The sequence below is a fragment of the Globicephala melas genome, chromosome 16 (genome assembly GCF_963455315.2).
Source record: "Globicephala melas chromosome 16, mGloMel1.2, whole genome shotgun sequence".
In the NCBI taxonomy this organism is placed as follows: domain Eukaryota; kingdom Metazoa; phylum Chordata; class Mammalia; order Artiodactyla; family Delphinidae; genus Globicephala; species Globicephala melas.
Window position 1 is genome coordinate 25961768 of NC_083329.1, and position 22315 is coordinate 25984082.

Here is a 22315-nt window from a genome sequence, read left to right on the forward strand (position 1 = left end):
TGGTAAGGCTACTGATTTCTTGGACTCTTGCTCTATTCCATTTCCCTTCCTCTTGCTGCATTTCTCTCTGTCCTATAGCTTCCTTTTAGTCACAAAGGAAAATCTTTACTCCTATAGCTTCCTTTTAGTCACAAAGGAAAATCTTTATCACCTACTGACTACCTTAGGGTATAGGTTTTCATGCATTTTTCTCCACCCTAAGTTCACAGCTACTTTGTTTAAGCCCATTTCATTTTCTTAATCCTGATGCCTTCTCAATTACAGTTTGCATCCAGTCCTTCTACAGTTATATCAAACTAGTCCTAGATTGATAGACCATTCCTGGAATGGGCAACAGCAATTCTCTTCTAGGAACCATTAGAATGACTCTAAAAGAGAGTAGAAACAATTTTTCTCCCTGCCTCTTTCTAAAAGCTGAAAATACCCATATTATCCTTGGCCTATTCAATTCCTTCTGCTATTTGAAGGATAAGCCCCTCTTCCTCCCCCAAGTCCTCCAGAATCTGGACAACCTTTGATCCTTTGCTTAGAAACCACATAATTCTTCCTTCCATACTCATATCTCCACCCATAAAGGAGACAGGCCCAACAGCTGAGCCCCACCTCCAGCTCTTAGTAACATAGCAACAGCCTCACACTGGATTTACACTTTTTGTCCCTGCATCTCCAAAATGCCAGCAGTCATATGCCTAGAATAGAGCTTCAAGTGCTCTGAGCACTGTGGTTAAGCAGGAACCAGGATGCTCCCTCCAGAAACCACTGAAGCCCAAAAGAAAGTTCTGGGGGTAAGAGTCAGTTAAACATGCAGATAGGCCAGAAGTCCAAGAGATCAATGTGGGAAAAGAGGAACCTCCTGGTTTAAACTGGAAACTGTCACTGAGCTCCAAATGGCACTCACATCTGGATTGACTTGTGTGAAATATCTTTTCTCTCCAGGTGGCTCCCCAATATCAGGAATTCCAGGTAGTCCTACTTCCATGGAGAAGCCCAGTCATTGAGATTCCGTCCCACACTAGGATCAGTCCTTCCTATTTCCTTCTCTATCCTCTGCAGAGGTAGCTCTAACCTGATCATTTCAATGAATGCTCTCTGCCTCCTGGATGGAATAGGAGTTGAGAGGCTGCCAGTTCTTACAAGTGTCTCAGTCCTTTAAAAGTATAGCTGTGCTCCCTGTTCTAAGATCCTAAGGTGGGCGGGGGAGGGGCGAGCAGTTCATGAAACTCTACATCACCTTATCCGTATAACTTTTTATTTCCAAAGGACAATATAAGCTTTATAAAGAAAGGGCAGGTCCTAGGTTAATAATCATGGCAAAATGGTGGGTAGCCACTGAAGAGAGCTGCAACTTGAGACTAGGCAAGCACACAAATGAAACTTGAGACAAGGCATGCAAAGAAAACACAGGCCTATGGACTGTCTAGTGCACACACACACACGCAAAACACACACAGTTCTTTTTATCTTCAATGACCTGGATGTCCACAGCCACACCTCTAGCATGCACACTGTTATGAGAGCTTAGATAGCCCATACCTCCTTCTCTCCCTCTTCTTCCTAAAGCAAGGATATGCGGATTAGGGTAATCTTTAGCTTGCACCTCCGTTGTAAGTTCCCTTACTTCTAAAGGACAGAGGTCACCTTTGCAGATCCCAAAGTATTGCCAGTGTCCTGGGCTAACCTGGGACCTGGCTCCTTTTCATCCATCTAGAGTCCTAAACCTTAGAATGACACCTTTAATGGTAACCCAGAAAAAAATGACCCCAACTAGACAGACTACCCTTTCCCTCAAAACCAAGTTCAGGCATCCAGCTAGAATCAAGGACTGTGCTTAAGCTTTCTAATGCCAGCTCTGAGACAGGGAGAGGGCAGAAAAGGGAAGGGTCTTGTTTGACAGTTCCTCATAGTTCCCCTAGAAATGGTAGATATTAAGCCCCCCCACAAGACGTCAGCAGGACCCAGGCTCTCTTTCTAGGCCTACTACATAACGTATTATCAGTTCAAGGCTTCCTTCTGCCTTCAGGCGGCCAGATGCCCCACGAAAATTCCCAACACTGCAAAGTTACAAACACATGCAGCTCTTCCAAAGCCATGCTGTGTTACTAGGGAGGGGTAAATTGTGCTCTACACAGTGGATATGGGACCCAGATGTTACATATAAAAAATACACATTTAAATAAATAAATGAAAAGGGGGTAAGGAGAGGGAGAGGGAGAGGGAGAGGAAGAGGGAGAGGGAGAGAGACCTTGAGGTTCTTAAAGAGTAGTACCCTCTCTAACTGGTTCAGGGCTTTGGTCTGCTCCCCACTACTTAGCTCCAGTTTGTTGAGGAGACATGGAGAAATCTGTGAAAGACAGGCAAACGAACGATTTAAGCAAAGTGAAATAAACTCAAACACACACCAACAGGGCACAGGGCAGGAATGGGGATGGATAGCAGGGGAAAGGGGAAGGTTATGTGCATGCACCAAACAGCCAAGGGTCATCTCCAAGGGCAGAACCTCTTAGGGCTGCAAGCAGAATCCTCATCAGAGGCCTGTGAAGTCCAGGGCTTCACTTCAAGATAGAAAGAGGCCGTTCTTCTGAACACCATTCTTCTCCTAGCAGTTTGAGAACCTTCTGATCTGGAGTCAGACTTGATTTATCTTGTCAACAGAGGCTAGCCCAAGCATGAGCCCAGTCTAATCCAGTATTAGGATGGGATTTGAGGTATAGCCTCTCTAGGCTTCCTACCTGCTGGTAAGACTGGGCCCTGAGGGGATGGCAGGATTTTCACCTTTATCAACATACATTTTCAGCCCAGCCTGATGGGCCTTACCCAGTTTCCATGAAGGACTGGCTCACTAGCTTACATGGTGGGTCAACAAATATAGGCTGGAAAGGAAAGGTTGGGGAAGGAGAGGTACCTGGGAAAGAATAAATTTCTTGGTAAAGGAGCAATAGCTATTTCTAGATTCCAAGCAAACCTGTCTAGCGAAAGTATGTTTTTGCTAAGCAAGGGTATCCAGGAAAATCTCTATAGTACAGAATTTGGGAGATCGAGGTTTGGATGAGGGATAGCAGGTCATACCTTCTTCATGTTGGTCCCCATATAGTTCTTGGGTTCTTCTTTAAACTGAGGTAACCTGTAAGACAGAAAATCCCATGGACTGTAATTAAGGATAATAACAAATCTTCCCCTCCATGCCAGCCACAGCCCAAAGATGCTCTGGGCCAGAGCATGCTATCTCTTAGGAAAAGCTAGGAAAAGAAGCAGGCTAATTTCACCCTTTTTGGAGCTTCACTGAAGAGCCACAGAAATTGAGGGACCTGTGACACAGATACTTTCTAAAAAAGAAGGTAGTCATGAGGGAAAGGTGACTAAGTACCCTTGGAGTGTGGAGGCTCTTTTCATCTTTAAACTGACTCCTTTCTGCTTGTATTCACTAAGCAAGTATTGCTGAAAGCCATGATATGGGGAAAGGGCAGTCTATCAAAACCCCAGGAGACTGGGCATAGGGTGAGAAGTAAAAGGCAGGTGGAAGTTTTAAAATTAGTAAATTTGAACCTGAGAAGTAAGAAACAATTTGCAGCAGGGTCCAGAGGCAGATCTAGTCTGTAGATAATAAGGATTATTACCCATGTCCCCTGCACTGGCAGTAGAGAGTGTTAATCACTGGACCGCCAGGGAAGTCCCTAATAGACTTTTTTTTTTTTTTTTTTTTTTCAGTACGCGGGCCTCTCACTGCTGTGGCCTCTCCCGTTGCGGAGCACAGGCTCCAGACGCACAGGCTCAGCGGCCATGGTTCACGGGCCCGGCCGCTCCGCGGCATGTGGGATCTTCCCGGACCGAGGCATGAACCCGCGTCCCCTGCATTGGCAGGGGGACTCTCAACCACTGCGCCACCAGGGAAGCCCTCCTAATAGACTATTTTTAAAAGCAATCTTAGGTTCACAGTATACTGATTTCTCATATAAATCCTTGCCCAAACACATGCATAACCTCTTCCATTATCAATATCCCCTAGAGGAAGCTGTAAAGTCCTCGCCTCAGCGCTTCTCAAAGTTAGTCTACTCAAAGGAAGTGCAGAAAACAGGGTGTTAGGCATAGTATGAAAAGGTCTCCTAGGCCCTAATTTGAGGGTCTTGACGAGGTAACAACTGTTTTGGTTTGTGGGGATGAGGGACTTTCACTGCTAAAATTGGGACAGTCGGGCAAACCAGGATTGTTGGTCACTCTAGACTTGGTCCTTCCTTACAGAAATCGGGCTGAGCTCTGGGAGCTCAGCAACCTGTTCCAGGCTCCCTTGAGTTTGGCTTCCTCTCTGGGTTCCCTTTCCCAGCTGCTACCTGCACAGAAACAGACACAAGTATGGGAAGCAGAAGTTCTGTCAGCCTAGATCAAATAACCCTCTGCTTCCCCCTGAGGCCAAGCCAGCTCCCTCCTCTTTCTCCCTTGCTTGGTAACCCTGGTCCTAGAGAACCACGCCCATCCATAATCTCAGTGGCCTCTGATGTGGCTGTGGGGTTGGCCAGGTCCCTGAAGTGGCTGTGTGGAAGCAAGCAGGCTCAAGAGGCCTGGGCAGCCGGGCTGAAGCAAACAGCAGCAGGTTTACCTTGTGAAGAGCAGCTGCACCATGTCTACGAGAGTGTGCTCTGCGGATTTTCTCAATAACTCTGCACAGGCAAAAACAAATAACACAGGTGTCATTACTTGCCGTGCTATTATCAGGAGGCTTCTCAGAGCAGACTCCCCTCCAAACCTTGTTTACTAAGGATTATACCAAACTTATTAAAACCAGCTCCAGCTCAGCCTGGCAGCCAGAACATCACTGGCCCACTAGATGGCACTACTGAGTCAGGATAAAAAGGGGGAGCAATGATGTGTTCTCAGGGGTTGCAGGCTGGTGTCAATCCCAGAAACCTCAAGGGAGGGAGATTTGGTTCTGGGCTGAGTCATTCTGGGATCCAGCCCAATTCCTGCCCTGGCACAAAAAGCTAAGGTCTCTATTCTAGCTGCACAACAAATTGTCAAGTACAGAGACTCCTAGATCCCTATGGCTCCACAAGGTAGGTGATGGAGAAGTCATGAGTTTTCCATCTCTCTGGGACTGAGAGACAGCATCCTGTATTCATACTCACAGATACTGGCCCCAGGAATGGTGAGGGGCCCAGTATTCAAGCACCTACCACTGAGCCTCATTTCAAAGCAGATCCGGAAGCAAGACTGCATAATCTCACACACAGATTCATTGGTTAGATGGGCACCTACTGGGGTCAGCAACAGAGTCCGCAGTACCTACCAGGAAAAAAAAGGAGAGACCATGATAAACATGGCAGGCTGGGTGAAGAAGGGTGTACATGAGGGGAGAGAAGCTGCCTCCTGTTTCTCTAAGTCTCCTACGGAAGCACTCAGGGGTGAGAAAGAGGTTAGCAAGAGCGGACCTTGCTTCAGTTTGGTGGGGCGTCTCCCAGGAGCTTGTCTTAGGAACTGTGTCTTTACTCTGCATGATCCCAACATAGTTCAGCACTCATTCCAGCCCTAGCCCACAAGCCCAACGGATGGATGGCACAGATACAGTCTGCCAGAGGTACAAGCCTATTAAGGGTTCTGATATTTGATATCAATTCATTTAAGGCTTTTAATTATTTTCCTTAGAAAAAGCTTTTACTTCGGGTACCGGAGCTGCTTGTTTGGAAACAAAGTAGCTCTCTAAGCCCCAGTGGAGTCAAAACATAGCTTCAAGCTGCCATCAGGCTCCGGTAGGTAGAGCCAGAGGCACCAGCTCCTGGCCATTAGCCTAATTGCTCTTCCCCTCCATTTACCTGAAGGATTTTCATCAGGACAACCTCATCGCTGGCAGGATCTGTGCCCACAAAACGGGCATGGGTGACAGCATCTGCCATGTTCTCCATGCCCTCTGCCGTGCCCTCATGGGTGGGATCTGCTCCAACAAAAAAGAAAAGATGTGTAGAGGAGAGACAGAAAAGTCAAGACATCCTGTCTAGAGACTGTTTCGAGAGACTTTTGGTTTTCTCCTCTCCCAATTCCCTAACCCATGGCTTCCTGAGCTACCTGAGAATTTTTGCCCATAACTGGCTTTAATAAGCATCTCAGCACAAACTCCACTGTGTAAAAGTGGTTCTCAAACCTAAACATATATCAGAATCACTTGGAGGGCCTGTTAAAAATAGAAATTGCTGGGACTTCCCCGGTGGCACAGTGGTTAAGAGTCCACCTGCCAATGCAGGGGACACATGTTCAATCTCTGGTCCGGGAAGATCCCACATGCCGTGGAGCAACTAAGCCCGTGTGCCACAACTACTGAGCCTGCGCTCTAGAGCCCGTGAGCCACAACTACTGAGCCCACGTACCACAACTACTGAAGCCCACGCACCTAGGGCCCATGCTCCTCAACAAGAGAAGCCACTGCGATGAGAAGCACGTGCACCTCAATGAGAAACATGCGCACTGCAATGAAGAGTGGCCCCCGCTCACTGCAACTAGAAAAAGCCTGCATGCAGCAATGAAGACCCAACGCAGCCAAGAGTGAATAAGTAAAATAAATAATAAATTTGTAGAAAGAAAAAATAAGAAGGAAATTGCTGGTCCCACTCCCAGAATTTCTGATTTAGTAGGTCTAGCGTGGGGCCTGAGAATTTGCATTTCTAACAAGATTCCAGGTAAAGTTAATGCTGCTGGTCAGGGGACCACACTTTGGAAATCACTGGGGTAAAGCTACTCATTTCATAGAGGAAGGGCCTGGAAATCTGAGGTTTTGGCCCAGAGCAAGGGCCAAGTAGGGCCAGAGCTTTGAATGCCAAGGTTGCAACCTTTCTCTTTTCAGATGTTCTCTTTCAACACATCTCCCTCTGATTGCTTTTGGAATGTTGTGTTCAGGTGCAACTGAGGTAGGGGAGTAGGGGGAAGAAATGGACAGTCACTGCTGCCAATACTCATATATGGGTGCCCATTACAGCAAATCAGAGAACTCTGCCTGCTTTGGTTTCATTCTTATTTAAAACAGTATGTCAAGGACAAGAATCCTGTAACTAGCTTAACTAAAGATTAAGGAGAGATAAGGGACAAACTAAACAGGACTGGAGGCTGGCTAACTGGGGAATAGGTGGGAGGGAGACTTTCATCTGTAAGAGGGGAGAAGCTAGCCCTGACAATCAGCACCATGCTGCAAGCTAACACAAATGCTGCCAAGGAGGAAACTCTGCTCCCATTCATGACTTTAAATATCCACAAGGAGGACTTCCCTGGTGGCGCAGTGTTTAAGACTCCGCCTGCCAATGCAGGGGACACAGGTTTGATCCCTGGTCCGGGAAGATCCCACATGCCGTGGAGCAACTAAGCCCGTGTGCCACAACTACTGAGCCTGCGCTCTAGAGCCCGTGAGCCACAACTACTGAGCCTACATGCCACAACTACTGAAGCCCATGCACCTGGAGCCCGTGTTCTGCAACAAGAGAAGCCACCACAATAAGAAGCCCATGCACCGCAACAGAGTAGCCTCCGCTCGCCGCAACTAGGGAAAGCCCGCGTGCAGCAACGAAGACCCAATGTAGCCTAAAATAAAATAAATAAATTTATAATAAATAAATATCTACAAGGAGTAGCCAAAGTGACCTCCATCAAGGCTTACAAGGGTCCTGCTGAACTGCCTGGATTGTTCTTGAAAGGGGAGCAAAAGTAGGGAAAAAAGATAGGGACGTGACAAAGCTTTGTGAGTGACAGAGAAAAATGCTCCAGAGGTGGCATGGTGTAAGCTAGGAGAAGCTCCTAGTTTTAAGTGTGGGAATTAGGAGAAATTCTTACCATTTTCTCTTTCTTGGTACCTGAAATTAATGGAGTTCCTGAGTTTGAAGCTCAGCAGATGGCTGAGAAACCAGAACATTTCTCTTGCCACAATGAGCCAGAAAACTTTTATCAATTGTGAGTGGTTTTCATTTGTTTTCTTTCTTCTCTTCCATCCTGGTTAGTCTCTGACACCTAGTCAGACTCTCTTTGACTGCATGCCACTACTCAGTATCACGAGCGGCTACTTTAGAGGTCATGCAGAAGGAAGCCAATTTCATGATGATCTACAGTATAGGAGGTGACCCAGCTCCTTCTATCACACCAACTCTCCATGTTTCTCCCAATCAACACGGAAAGTCCTATACTCTCAAGGCTGTTGCCTGAGTCCTCTCTCACAGCCCTTCTGGACAGGGTCCTTTATTCAGGCCTCCAGGGTCCACAGAAGGACCTTTCCTTGTTCGGGAAATCCAGGACCTTCTCAGTGCTGTGTACTGTTTCAGAGTTCCTAGTGAATGGCAGCCTTGCTCCAACTCCTGGGGGTCTATTTCTTCCCCTCTTTCAGTAGTCTCCCTAGGTAAAGTGGTTTAAGCGCTACTGATCTTTTTGTAGCTCTTATCCTCTGAGCTTGAATGAAGTAGCAAAGTTAATTTTCTAAAAAGGTAGGTACAAGTGACAGGTCCTTAGAACCACAGGCAGGGCCTCATAAGCCAGGCAATCGGAGGCACAAATCCTGATCTGGCAGCTGTGTGGGGCCAAACAAAAGGCTGGTCTTTGGAGTAGGATCTAAAATAACCCTAGACGCCTTGGGTCACAGGGCTGAGAGGTGGAGGGCAGTTTCTTCCAGAAGGGCAGCCTAAACAGAAGATGGCTCACTTAACAGACCTTGTCTTCCCCAGGACCCCTTCTTTAGAATCTCCTCCTTTCCTGGCCACCCTGGAGAAGACTGCAGGGAAATCTGCCAATCTCATCTCCTTTACCTTCTGGCTTCCATACACTCCTTCCCGTTCCTATTCTCATGCCCAATGCAATCACCACCTCCAGCACTCTCTTTTCCCACCACAGGAAACTCCAGTGACCAGCTGGCCTGAGGTCTCCAATGACCAGCTTGTCTGCCAACCCCAGAAGGGGGAGAGAGTAACACTGACGAAAGAGCAGAGGGAAACGGCACCGAGGGCAGCTGCTGGAGGCCGTGAAGAGAGATGACCTGCAGGTGGTGCTCAGGGCAAGGCTGTAAGTAGCTGGGCCTGATTTTTGCTTAGGAGAAGTATGAAGCTAGGACTAGGGTGCCTGGAGAAGCTCATGCACCTAGAGAACCTAGCTGGCACCCAGGATACCTGCTCCCAATCCTGAATGCTTCAACTAAGCAAATCCAACTTTCTAGAAAAGATAAAGGGTTTTCTTGCCTTCAACTGAAGGTCATTTTCTTTCTTGCTAGCTACAGCCTGAGCTTCCTCTTTTCCTATCTCCTTACTTAGAAACAAGGACAGCTGCCTGTGTTCCATGTTCCTCACCCTTGCACATGGGCAGACAATAGGGGAAAAAAAATCGGTATTCTAAGTGACAAAACCAACTATAAAGGAATCCAAAAAAGACACCATAAACAAATTCAGAGATAAACAACAGACTAGATAAAATATCTGGACTAGATTGGAAGAAAATATTTGTGACACTGTGATAGACAATAGGTTAATAAACACTATACAAAGAACTCCTACAAACTGATAAGAAAAACAAAAACAACTCAATAAAATAATACGCAAAGGAGAATAAATTCAAATGTTCAGCCTCAAGGAAATGAAAGCAACAAAATACCAGTTTTCACCCATCAAATTAGCACAAATAAAGAATATCGATAATAATCAGTGCTGGTGACAGAGTGGGGAAATGGAAACTCTCAAACCTTACTGTTGGACGTGCAAATGATTTTAATCTTTTGGGAAAGCAAACTGGTAGTACATATAAAAATGTAATTTGCACATGGCCTTTAAACCAGAAATTTCAAGTTCAGGAATCTGTCATACAAAAGGAAAATGAATAATAAAGACATATGAACAAGGTTGCTTATTTCAGCATTATTAATAATGGCTTGGGGTTTCCCTAGTAGCACAGTGGTTAAGAATCCTCCTGTCAATGCAAGAGACACGGGTTTGAGCCCTGGTCCGGGAAGATCCCACATGCCACGGAGCAACTAAGCCCGCACGCCACAACTACTGAGCCTGCGCTCTACAGCCTTCGAGCCACAGCTACTGAAGCCCGCGCGCCTAGTACCTGTGCTCCGCAACAAGAGAAGCCACCGCAATGTGAAGCCTGCGCACCGCAATGAGGAACCCGCGCACCGAAACGAAGAGTAGCCGCCGCCCGCTGCAACTAGAGAAAGCCCACACACAGCAAAGACCCAACGCAGCCAAAAATAAATAAATAAATTTATTTATTTTAAAAATAATAATGGCTTAAAATAAGAAACAACCTAAATATTAAATATTACTCAATAAGAGAATGATTGAGTGAACTGTATTATATCTATACTATGGAAATCATACAGCTACCAAAAAGAAAAAAAAAAGTCTTACCAGGGACTGAGGGGCAGGGGAAATGGTGTATTATTGCTTAATGATTAGAATTTCTTTTTTGGTGTGATGAACAAGTTTGAGAAATAGATGGTGGTAACAGTTGCACAACACTGTGAATGTAATTAATGTCACTGAATTATATACTTTAAAATTATTAAAATGGCAAATTTTATATTATGTATATTTTATCACAGTAAAAAAAGAACATACAAACTTCCAGTTATAAGATTAATAAGTTCTGGGGATGTAGTGTACAGCATAATGACTGCAGTTAACAATATTGTATGTCTGAAAGTTGCTAAGAGAGATCTTAAAAGTTCTCATCACACACACAGAAAAGTTTGTTTCTATGTGAGGCAATGGATTTAACTAAACTTATTATGTTTATCATCTTGCGACATATGCATCTATCAAATCTTTTACACTGTAAACCTTAAAATGATACAATGTTATATACCTCAAAAAAACTGGAGGGAAAAGAATAAATCAGATGGATAATTATATCATGTACACCTAAGTTAATACTATTAAATGAGAAAATATGTAGCACATAATCCTATTTTTATTTCTTTTTTAAAAGAGGTGAAACTTTATATATATTTATACACATGTAGAAAAAGGTATAGGAAGATTCAAACCTGCCTGTTAATATTATTTACCTAAAGAAGGAGGAGAAACATTGAGAGAGACCATTAACTTTTCTTTTAGACACCTCTTTATTGTTTATCTTCTTAAAATGAGCATGCATTATATTTGAAAAATAACTTAAAAAATAAACCAAAATAAATCAAACCTTCAAGGGCACTATACCCTTAACTGCCTCCAGAGCACAAAGAAATCAGAGTCCCAAGGAAACCTCTCATTCCCCACTCTGCACAACCTGAGTCAATTAGTGTGATGAGTAACCAATAAACAATCCTATTTCTCTTCTACAAGGAAACGGATGGCTGGGAAAAACCTTCCAGTATCACCAGCTCATTGCCTAAAGCCTGACCACTCCAGGAGAGGCAAGAAATGAAGAGCTGTGGTCATCCAACAAAGTCTGAGCTCTTACCTATGAGCGCATAGGACAGGAACTTGTTGACAGAGGTGAGTGCTAGTCCAGTGATAGGGCCAGTGGTATCTTCAGAGCGAATTACTTCCAGAAATGGACGAAGGAACACATTGGGCTCAATTTCTGAGAGTTCTGCAAGAAAAGAAATGAGAATAAAGAGCCATCTTACAAAAAGCTAAACCCTAGAAAAAGGCCCTTCTTAACTGTGCCATGAGGCTAGAGTTCTTAGTTGCTGGGACAATCTTCCTCCCTCTGGATTATCCTGAATCAAACCCCAAACACTATGTCATTTTATCTGCAAAATTTTTAGTTTGTACCTCTAAAAGATGAAAAAGCTTAAAAAAAACACAGTATCATTACTATGCTTAAAAATTAACAACAAAATGGTTAAGATGGTAAATTTTATGCTTTTAATATACTTATGTATGTATACATATTTTTAAACCACAATTTAAAAATTAACAGTAATTCTTTAATATCATCAAATATTGCTGGGTCAATTATCCATGTCCATTTCACCACCCTCCCTAGGGGTGCACAGGGAAACATCTTGAGTACAGCCAACGTGGCCAAAGAGATCCCAGGATGAGCTGCTTGCTGTCTTAGGTCTTTTGTTGTTATAGTCAAGGTCACTTTTCTTAGAGATAAAGAATGCAACACATTCCAGGAAGTTGAGGGGGAAACTTGAGGTTTATAGTCCCTTGCTGAAAAATAAGCTCAAAAAGAACAAAAGGCTGTGTTGGAGGCAGTTTATAATCTTGCAAAGCTCCTAACCACTCTCTAGCCTCCTTTCTGTCTACAGTAAGCAGAGGGCTAACTGCCTCGAGATGAAGAGGCAATTCATAATCTTTATTTTACAGATGAGAAAAATAAGGCTCAGATAAGACACATGATTGGCCCCAAATCACACAGCTAACAAGAAGCAGAGCTGGGATTTGAACCCAGTCTATACATATGGTTCTAAAACTTGTAAAACCATTATATCTATTCTACTTAATTATCAGCACATACTCCTAAATTTAGAAGGTTTCATTCCAGGTCTAAGAAGCTACTTTATACTGGACTTGCTCTGTACCCTACTATGCCCAGGGTTTAAGTTTTGTTTTTCTGCTGTGCTTTCATATCTCAGACACTAGCTCCCTAAAAGGCTTCCTAAATAGGCCAGAAAGACTCAGGGACTGGATATGGGCTGCCCCACCTTTAGAGACAAAAGGAAGCTGGGTTTCCTAAGCACCTTCATTTTCATGCAAATGTAGGGAGCTTCCCACTCAATTCTTACCACCCTCCTCTTTGGGTAAACATTCCCTGGCCCCGCTGTTCCTCAGATTAATGCTTTAATTAATTGGCAGATTGAGTAGCATTTTCCAAGCTTGTCTGTACAGTGATCACATCAGCTGTATAAAACCTGCTTCTCATCCCCCACTACCCCCACCTAGAGATGTACAATCTGCAGAAAAAACCTAGAGAAAAACCTTTGTGTGTGTTCAAGATGGTAAAGGGTTGATATGTAAGGAATAGATATATTTGGGAAAGCTGAAATAAAATACCTTTAAAAAGCACATCGAAAAAACTAAAGTCATCTAGTCTTGCTGCTTTAGGAACACAACTGTATTACATACGATTTGGTCTGTCATTTAAAAAACAGTCATGTTTGGTATATTTGAGATATGAAAGTGTTAGATGGAAGACAAATCTTTGCGAGGTGGGATAGGGAACAGATTTTCTGAGCATTCACCCAGTTGCTTTACCTATACTTGTTTCATAGTCAAAGACTAGGTCAATTTTACACCCACCATTTGACACTTCCAGGGCCAAGTGCATTCTGCCTCTTTTTGAGTCCTATAAATTTTAACACACATATAGGGTGTGGGCTCTCAAAGCCAAATGACTTAATGTACCAAAGCAGTAGTTTCTCTGCTGTGTTCAGTGGGCTTGAAATTGATGGAAGTTTGATCTGTCTCTGCAGGGCTGCTTCAACTGAAGATTTTTCTTTTTTTTTTTTAAAAAATAAATTTATTTATTTTTGGCTGCGTTGGGTCTTCGTTGTTGCACGTGGGTTTTCTCTAGTTGCAGTGAGCCGGGGATACTCTTTGTTGTGGTGCGTGGGCTTATTGCAGTGGCTTCTCTTGTTGCGGAGCACTGGCTCTAGGCGCGCAGGGTTCAGTAGTTGTGGCACTGGAGCGCAGGCTCAGTAGTTGTGGCACACAGGCTTAGTTACTCCACAGCATGTGGCATCTCCCCGGACCAGGGTTCGAACCCGTGTCCCCTGCATTGGCAGGCGGATTCTTAACCACTGTGCCACCAGGGAAGCCCCTAACCTTCTGCTTAAGAGGAAAGAGTTCAACATGGCATTGAGAGACTTGGAGGGAGCAGGAGTGATACTATACAGAGGCTTGGACAAAGTCCCACAGAAAACTCTCTGGATGCTCTGGATGTGACCCTCGCGTAATATACAATCCAGTCAATGGACAAGGAATCATTAGTCTCACTCCTACTAATAACCAGGCATATGATACCCAAGCTCATCTGTCAAATTAGATAGTTGGAATCTGACTGTTAAAATACATTCATTCCAGTACTTCCATTCTGTGAGTCAATGCTTTATGGAAACTTAGTGATGGAAAACTAGAAGGGCTGGACTTTTTTTTTTTCAATTCATTTATTTTATTTATTTATTTTTGGCTGCGTTTGGTCTTTGTTGCTGCAGGTGGGCTTTTCTCTAGTTGCAGCAAGCAGGAGCTACTCTTCGTTGCAGTGTGCGGGGGCTACTCTTCGTTGCGGTGCACGGGTTTCTCATTGCGGTGGCTTCTCTTGTTGCGGAGCATGGGCTCTAGGCACGCGGGCTTCAGTAGTTGTGGCACATGGGCTCAGTAGTTGTAGCTCGCGGGCTCTAGAGCACAGGCTCAGTAGATGTGGCGCACGAGCTTAGCTGTTCCGTGGCATGTGGGATCTTCCCGGACCAGGGCTTGAACCTGTGTCCCCTGCATTGGCAGGCAGATTCTTAACTGCTGCGCAACCAGGGAAGCCCAAGGGCTGGACTTTTTAATGAGCCCACCAGGAACCTTCACTTTCACCCTCACTCCCCTACCCCTCTAAAAAAAGAGGATGATGGTATATAACATTAACTTTCCCAAGAGAATTCGGTCTAGGCAGAACTGGAGTTTTGCCCTCTAGGTTCAACTGCAGATTCAACTCTACTTCTTCCTACGAATCCAGAAAAGAAAAATTTCTGGTGTTCTACCTCCTGGCTTAGGCTGCCTGGGGACAGAGATTCAACTGTCTAGATCTTCTTTGGAAGAGTAAGAAAAGTTGCCTGAGTCCTTCAGGGAAAAGATGCCATGATGCTGCTCATAGTGAGCAGGCTGAGTAATTTCACAACCAAGGAGACATCTGACACCCCTGCCAAGCAGCCAAAATTCCCGCCCTGGAAGGCTGTCAACCTCAAGGCACAAACAGTTCAGTAAACAGAGAGTGCAGATCAGGTAGAGGGGTGCTCTGAAGGTGACTGATTCATGTTCTAAGATGGGAAGTGAAAAAAAGGAATGGGTACAAGAAGGAGAGGAAATCCAACTCCCACCAGAGAAAGAACACTTGGGATCCTTCTAGGACTAGGCCACCTGCTGCTAAAATCAAGTCCAGGTCCAACTTCTGGCTAGTCAGTGCCCAATAAGAATAATCACAACAAGACTTATTAAACTATTTCTGGAGAAGCTGTAGGTCACTTCAACACAAAGCAAAGTGAAGCTCTTCAGAGGTTTCTTGGTGTTGTTCTGCTCATACTCTGCTCAACATCAGTGAACAGGGCTCTCAACTCCCTATAGTGTGACATTAAGACAGGTAAGTCTCCAAGTGACTTTTGGCCTAAAGTCAGGTTGAGAATCTGCAGATGTCCCCCAAGTCTCCTATCTTCTCAGATGATGAGGTGACCTGTCCAAAAGGAGATGAATACTGACACTGTTTTCTTTTTTCACATCAGGGCTGCCACCTTCTCTGACAATCTATGTCAAAGGCCTCAACATGTGGCATCATGCGCTGCCCTTAGACAAAAGGGAACAATCTCTTCTCAGCATACAGGGGAGCAGTCACCATCCTCCCAGGAGGCTTGTGTTCTCCAGCCTGCAGCAGCCTTTTCTCATTTGGCCAACATTGGGCTGGCACATTCCTGAGCCAAAATGCACACATAAGCTGCTTTCCCTGGTAGCAAGCTCTTTACTCCTGAGTGACTCTTATCAGGGGCGGTTGGGCATTCTCAATTGGATTACGCTGACAAGGAAAAAGTCCTGTGGTATATTATTTCAACACCATTTGGCTTCAGAAATGCTTGTCTCGACCCTTTTGCCCTCAGAGGCTACTTCTCCCTTCTTGCTTTCTAGAGGGTCACCAGCCTGCTCCCATCCTAGCTCTTCATCCTGCAAATATTGGCTCATGTTCCTGGAGACAGAATATCATCATTCACAAGGTAAGTCATGTATAACAGACTAATAAATCAGAGCATGTTAAAAATATAAGTCTAGTTCATTTACCCCACTTGACATTACTGTATCCAGAGACACAGTACAGAATTATTTGAGCATAAAAAGCTCTTTGGTTTTGGGCTTTTATGTCTATGCCTCCACATTCCATTTTAGGAGAAAGTGTTTGGTCCTCATATTCCCCCTAGTTCCCCAACCATGGATTGAACCGGCATCCCCTGCAGTAGAAGCTCAGAGCCTTAACCACTGGACCGCCAGGGAAGTCCAGGTCCTCATAGTCATACTTCTCTGACTATGCTGTATCTAGGAATACTTCTTGTAAAAGTCAAAGTAAGATTGAGAATGAGCTGCAAATGGAATTTTTGAAATACTGTTCCATAGGAAAGAGCTGTGCTCTTCTTGGTCACTACAGGACATCAGGAGTAGTGGTCCAAAGGATGAGACAAACTAAACTTTGGTGTAGCCAGAAGCCTCTGGAATATCTGCCACACCTTTATTTCCAGCCTTGAATGGTCAGGTGGGGATTTAGGCTTGATTTTATGAACTGGCTTGAGAGATGGCTGCCAAAGGGCAGCTCTCAGAAAATTATCTAGTCCAGGCTTAAGGGTTAAACCCAGACAAGCCTTTGCAACCCTGCCTTATACAACAGGAGAAATGAAAAAAAGAAATGCACTATGCCCAGTCTTGGTCTGTCACTAATTATGCGACCTTGGGCAAACACTTCCCTTCTTTGGGCCATAGTTTCCTTATCCACAGGGTTTTCCTGGGGAAGAAGATGGTGGTGGTAGTACACAGTTTAATGAAATTCTTTAAGGCTCCCTTTAGATCTCCAAAATTTATTTTAAACGCAAAGTACAGTTTGGGAGTAAATAAGCATGAATGCAGACAGTCTGTTACAAAGGTAGCCTGGGGGAAAAGCAAGCCCAGTTTGTTTGTCTAAGCTCCTGACAGCGGATCCTCTTTTTTCAGCTATCACCCAATAGTTTCCCAGATCTGTTTCCTATTCTCAAACAAATCCTTAGTTTCTCAAAGTGCCTTTAGACTGCAGTGGGGATGAGGAGGGGGATTATCTTTGATATTATGACCCTTTAAGAAACAAAGTATGGTGATAACTTAATCACTACCACACCCTGGTACAAGGTGAGTTCATGGGTCCACCTAGGGCCTGCAGTAGAAGATAATGATACAAACAACCTTACACCAAGAAAGGCAAATTATTTTCTAACACTTGGTCCTTTAAATACCCTTTGAGAAGTATTCATTTTTCAGGCTTATTTCTCCCTCAAAGGCCAACCCAACCTGTTTTTATGAATCAAAAAACCAAACCTTAACTCTTACTCTAATTAAACATAAGCAAATCCTGAACTTACACATCTTGGGGTTTTACTGAAAGTCTGAAAATCCCAAGGATTAGAAATCATAATTTTATATCTTCCCCGAGCTGTCTTAGATAAGTAATTTGTAGAAGGTCATGTTCATGAGGTCCCAACCTAAGCCAGAGATGACATAAAAACTCCTCTCCTCCTCCGTAGACATCTGGCCCCCAAATGTTCAAGATGACCAGAAAGAAAAGGGTTTTTGGCATTTACATATGTTCTCTGGCTCAAACACCTTTTCAGGACCTGGGCTACCTCTGTCCCTATAGCAGGTCTGTCTCTCCTAAGAGAGACGATAGAAAGAAGATGTATTTTTTTCAGACTGAAATCTCTGATATCATATACAGCCCATAGCAGGCTGCTTTCAGGCTGCTCCTGAAATCCTCACTTTTTTGTGTGTGTGTGTGGTACGCGGGCCTCTCACTGTTGTGGCCTCCCCCGTTGCGGAGCACAGGCTCCGGATGCGCAGGCTCAGCGGCCATGGCTCACGGGCCTAGCCGCTCCGCGGCATGTGGGATCTTCCTGGACCAGGGCACGAACCTGTGTCCCCTGCATTGGCAGGCGGACTCAACCACTGCGCCACCAGGGAAGCCCTGAAATCCTCACTTTTATAATCTCCTCCTTGTTGAGTAGGACCACCCTAGTCTGCCTGGTATCAGATTTAGCCTACACTTTCAGAAGATAAGACAGGGACTTAAAGGCAGCATACACGTGGGAAAATAGTTTGTTTACTGCATGACTTTCTCCAATATGATACATAATCCTGATTGGAAGAGAAATGAGCTTCCCACCTTGGGCATTTCTGCTAAACAGCCAGTTTAGCTTGCTGCTAGGAGCTGCTATCTACCACCCTACAAGAAGAATCTCATTCCATTGCTCAGGACAACAACCTTAATTGGCCTCTGACATCAGCAACAGCTACATACTAAACTAATTATCATATGTAGGTTATTTACTTTATCTTCCCAGTAACCCTGAGAAATAGTATTACTGTTCCCATTTTATAGATAAGAACACCAAGGCTCTATGAGGTTAAGTGACTTGCCCAAGGTCATGCAGTAAGTGGAAGAGGTAGAATTTAAATCTGGGTCTGTTCTGGATTATGTTCTTAAATATTATACTATGCTATTGCTATGGGTTTACTATTAGATATATTAACTGCATGACATGGATGGCAAATAAAAATTTAAGACTTAACTATGCTAGAATTAAAGTTTCTTCTGCACCCATCCTCTTCCTAGCCAATGACTAAACACTGTTAGTTCCTGACTTTAGTACTGCCATACAAATTAATCTTCAGGTTTGCCCACGTTCCTTCCTAATCCAAGAGGGAAGGATGAGGCCCCTTTAACAAGGCTGGCAGGGCTAAATGAGGCCCATAGGGACCTGAAACATATCGCAGAGGCCCGAGGATAGACTGATCCATCTGTCTTACTGAGAGCACAAGTTTGATGCGTATCAACTCTAAACACCAGTTCTCTTCCTTCTAGAGGAAACTGGCACATATTGAAAGGAAAGCAATTAGGCTGTAACATACAGGCAAACCAGAGCTGCTGTGGTTCTTTATTCTACCTTGCCGTTTTCTGCATTCATTGTATAAGACCAAGACCAGGGGGCTTCCCTGGTGGTGCAGTGGTTAGGAGTCAGCCTGCCAATGCAGGGGACACGGGTTCGAGCCCTGGTCCGGGAGAGTCCCACGTGCCACGAAGCAACTGGGCCCATGTGCCACAATTACTGAGCCTGCGCTCTGGAGCCCACGAGCCACAAGTACTGAAGCCCGTGCACCTGGAGCCCGAGCTGCACAATGAAGAGTAGCCCCCACTTGATGCAACTAGAGAAAGCCGCGCAGCAACAAAGGCCCAATGCAGCCAAAAATAAATAATAAATAAATTAAAAAAAAAAAAAAAAGACCAAGACCAAACTTAAGCAGGCAATTTGAAAGCCCAGGAGAAATTAAAAACTTCTGTTGCTATACTTTAAAACAGGACATTCACCCCAGCTTTATGCAGTCATTACACTTGGAGCAACTTTTTCAATCCAAATTCCCCTCATAGTCTAGTAAAATATGTCACTGTTCCATGGCAGCAAGAAGACAATTATAGGTTTATCACCAATTACCACCCTGTCAGGTCTCCTCTAGGGGCCCTGAAGGGAAGTAAAAGGAAATAAAAAAGAACTAAATTCTGAACTGACATTAACAAAGTCTACAGATGATGGAAAAGACTGAAGGGTTAATAGCCAAAGCTTTTGGAGAAGAGTAAGAGAATCCCTAAAGAATATCAATTACGGGACTAGTAAGCAACTCTCCCTGTTCCTTAAGTGTACAGAATCCTATTTATTTACATTTATCCAGAAGCTGGAAATGCTTTTTTACAGCAGCATATCACAAATTCTTAGTGACAATTAAGTCTGAAGAATCTTATTCAGCCTCAGACACCCTTTGTGTTAACAAGCTCAAGAACGTTATGATAAGAGACATTTCCCATCTTACTGATGGGGAAACAAAGGCATCAAAAATATAACCAGTAAGGGCCAGGACAAGTACTCTAACCACTTGCCACTGCTGCCTGTAAACACATGACTGTAAGCTGGAGAATGAACAAATAAAGTTTATAGGAGCAGCAGTACTCTGAGAAGTCATATGTTATTTGCTCTGAAAGGTGCCCAGAGAACCTTCAAAACAGCTGAATCTAGAGGAGCAATCCTGAAAGGGTTGGGAAACAACTTTAGAAAACATGGGACAGAACCCGGGTTCAGCCAACACCTGTTTCCCAAACAATATCTGTCTCTCTCTGTCTCTCATTTTATCCCAACCGCACACAATACAAAAGCTGTATTATTCTGGTAAAGTTGCATTCCAGCCCAGAATGCACAGTTAATGTTTTTTACAGCCCACATGCCTCCTTGCGATGGATGGCCACTTTATAATGAAAAACTTTATGCTCAATCAACTTACAAATAATGAGTGTTCCATTACAATGCATTAAAAACAAACCCCAGGGCTTCCCTGGTGGCGCAGTGGTTGAGAGTCCGCCTGCCGATGCAGGGGACACGGGTTCGTGCCCCGGTCTGGGAAGATCCCACATGCCGCAGAGCAGCTGGGCCCGTGAGCCATGGCCGCTGAGCCTGCGCGTCCGGAGCTTGTGCCCCGCAACGGGAGAGGCCACAACAGTGAGAGGCCCGCGTACCGCAAAAAAAAAAAACAAAAAAAAAACACCCAAATCAGAAAGACCCAGAAAGAAACAAGGAATAGGAACGAAGGTGATTGCTGGAAAGCAAGGAGGAACTCAAGAGAATTCTCTGTAACTCCTTCAATCCTAAAGAAGATACAGTCCTAAGGAGAATTTGGTATTGAAAAAGGCATTAATTTCAACAAATGCTGTTGGGACAACTGAACATCCATATGCCAAAAAAAACCCCCTACTTTCATCTAAACCTCACATGTTACATGAAAATTCACTAAAAATAGTTCATAGATGTAAATGAAAAGCATAAATCTGCATACCTTTTAGAAGAAAATATAGGATAAATCTTTGTGACCTGCGATTAGGCAAAGAGTACTTAGATATGACACCAAAAGCACAGTGCACAAAAGAAAAAAACTGGTACACTGGACCTCATCAAAAATAAAAATGTCTGCTCTAGAGACATACTAGAGAGATGTCTATCTCTAGAGAGATAATGCTAAGAGACTGAAAAAACAAGCTACTGAAAAAACAAGCAATAATTGTATAATTATAATTGTGATTGTAAGAAAGGACTTGAATCCAGAATACACTTAAGTTTCTAAACTCAACAGTAGGAAAACAAACAACTCCATTAAAAAAATGGGCAAAAGACTTGAACAGATGCATCACCAAATGGTGTTCGATGTCACTGGCCATTAGGCAAATGCAAATTTAAACCACCTTGAGGGCTTCCCTGGTGGCGCAGTGGTTGAGAGTCTGCCTGCCGATGCAGGGGACACGGGTTCGTGCCCCAGTCCGGGAGGATCCCACATGCCGCGGAGCGGCTGGGCCTGTGAGCCATGGCTGCTGAGCCTGCGCGTCCGGAGACTGTGCTCCGCAACGGGAGAGGCCACAACAGTGAGAGGCCTGCGTATCGCAAAAAAAAAAAAAACCACACACCTTGAGGTACCACTACCTACCTACTAGGATGGCTTAAATAAAAGTACTGAAAATACCAAGCACTGGAGAGGATGTGGAGAAACTAGAATTCTCATTTCTGGTGGGAATGTAATATGGTACAGGACTCTGGAAAACAGTTTGGCAGTTTCTTAAAAAGCTAAACATACATTTACTCTTTGACCCAGAAATCCCACTCCTGGGTGTTTATCCCAGAAAGATGAAAACCAATGTTCTTAACACAAAAACCTGTACACAAATGTCTGTAGCAGCTCTATTCATAATGGCCCCAAAATGGAGAAGCCAAACGTCCTTCAGCTAGTGGATGGATAAGCAAACTGTGGTACAGACATGCAATGGAATACTACCTGGCAATAAAAAGGGAACAAACTATTGATCTAGGCAGCAGTTTAGATGAATCTCAAAGGCATCATGCTGAGTGAAACAAATCAGTCTCAGAAGGTTACATACTGTATGATTCCATTTATATGACCTTCTTGATAAAACTATGGTGAGAGAATAGATCAGTGGTTGACGGGAGTTAGGGGTAGAGGGATGGTGTGACCACAAAGGGATAATAGAGGGAGTTTTCTGGGGAGGTGAGACTGTTCTGTATTCCAATTGCCACAGTGGTTACATGGATCTATGTGTGTGTTAAAATTCACAGAACCGTATACTAAAAAAAAGTCAATTTTACTATATGATAATGAAAACATTTAAGTATTGAATCTTAATATACAAATCTCAGCCTAGTTCACACCAAGAATGGCATTCACAAGATGCAGCCCAATAGCAGGCCCTGCCTTCTAAGACTGAGGCCTGAAGATACTGAGATTATGTTTAAGGGAATGTCCACCTATGAATGTGGACCTGAATTCAGAAACGCCCTTTCCCCTCAAGAGTTGTGGAAAGGCTAGACTGGCATGGGGAGTCCATT

The 22315-nt window shown here is 44.2% G+C and overlaps 1 protein-coding gene across 15 annotated transcripts in view; it reads right to left on the bottom strand.

Moving 5' to 3' along the window:
- Positions 1-22315, bottom strand: part of GBF1 (golgi brefeldin A resistant guanine nucleotide exchange factor 1) — a 125889-nt gene that overhangs the window by 23690 nt on the left and 79884 nt on the right. For 5 of the 15 annotated variants that reach the window (XM_060286865.1, XM_060286862.1, XM_060286863.1 and 2 more), the window contains exons 4-10: positions 11407-11538; positions 10051-10149; positions 5802-5920; positions 5166-5274; positions 4592-4652; positions 3067-3121; positions 2243-2341 (exon numbers count right to left, since the gene is read on the bottom strand). In XM_060286865.1, the coding sequence (XP_060142848.1) occupies positions 2243-2341; positions 3067-3121; positions 4592-4652; positions 5166-5274; positions 5802-5920; positions 10051-10149; positions 11407-11538 (674 nt within the window). The remainder of the gene's footprint in view (positions 1-2242; positions 2342-3066; positions 3122-4591; positions 4653-5165; positions 5275-5801; positions 5921-10050; positions 10150-11406; positions 11539-22315) is intronic. The other 10 variants (XM_030865441.2, XM_030865435.2, XM_030865439.2 and 7 more) reach the window with 5 other exon arrangements.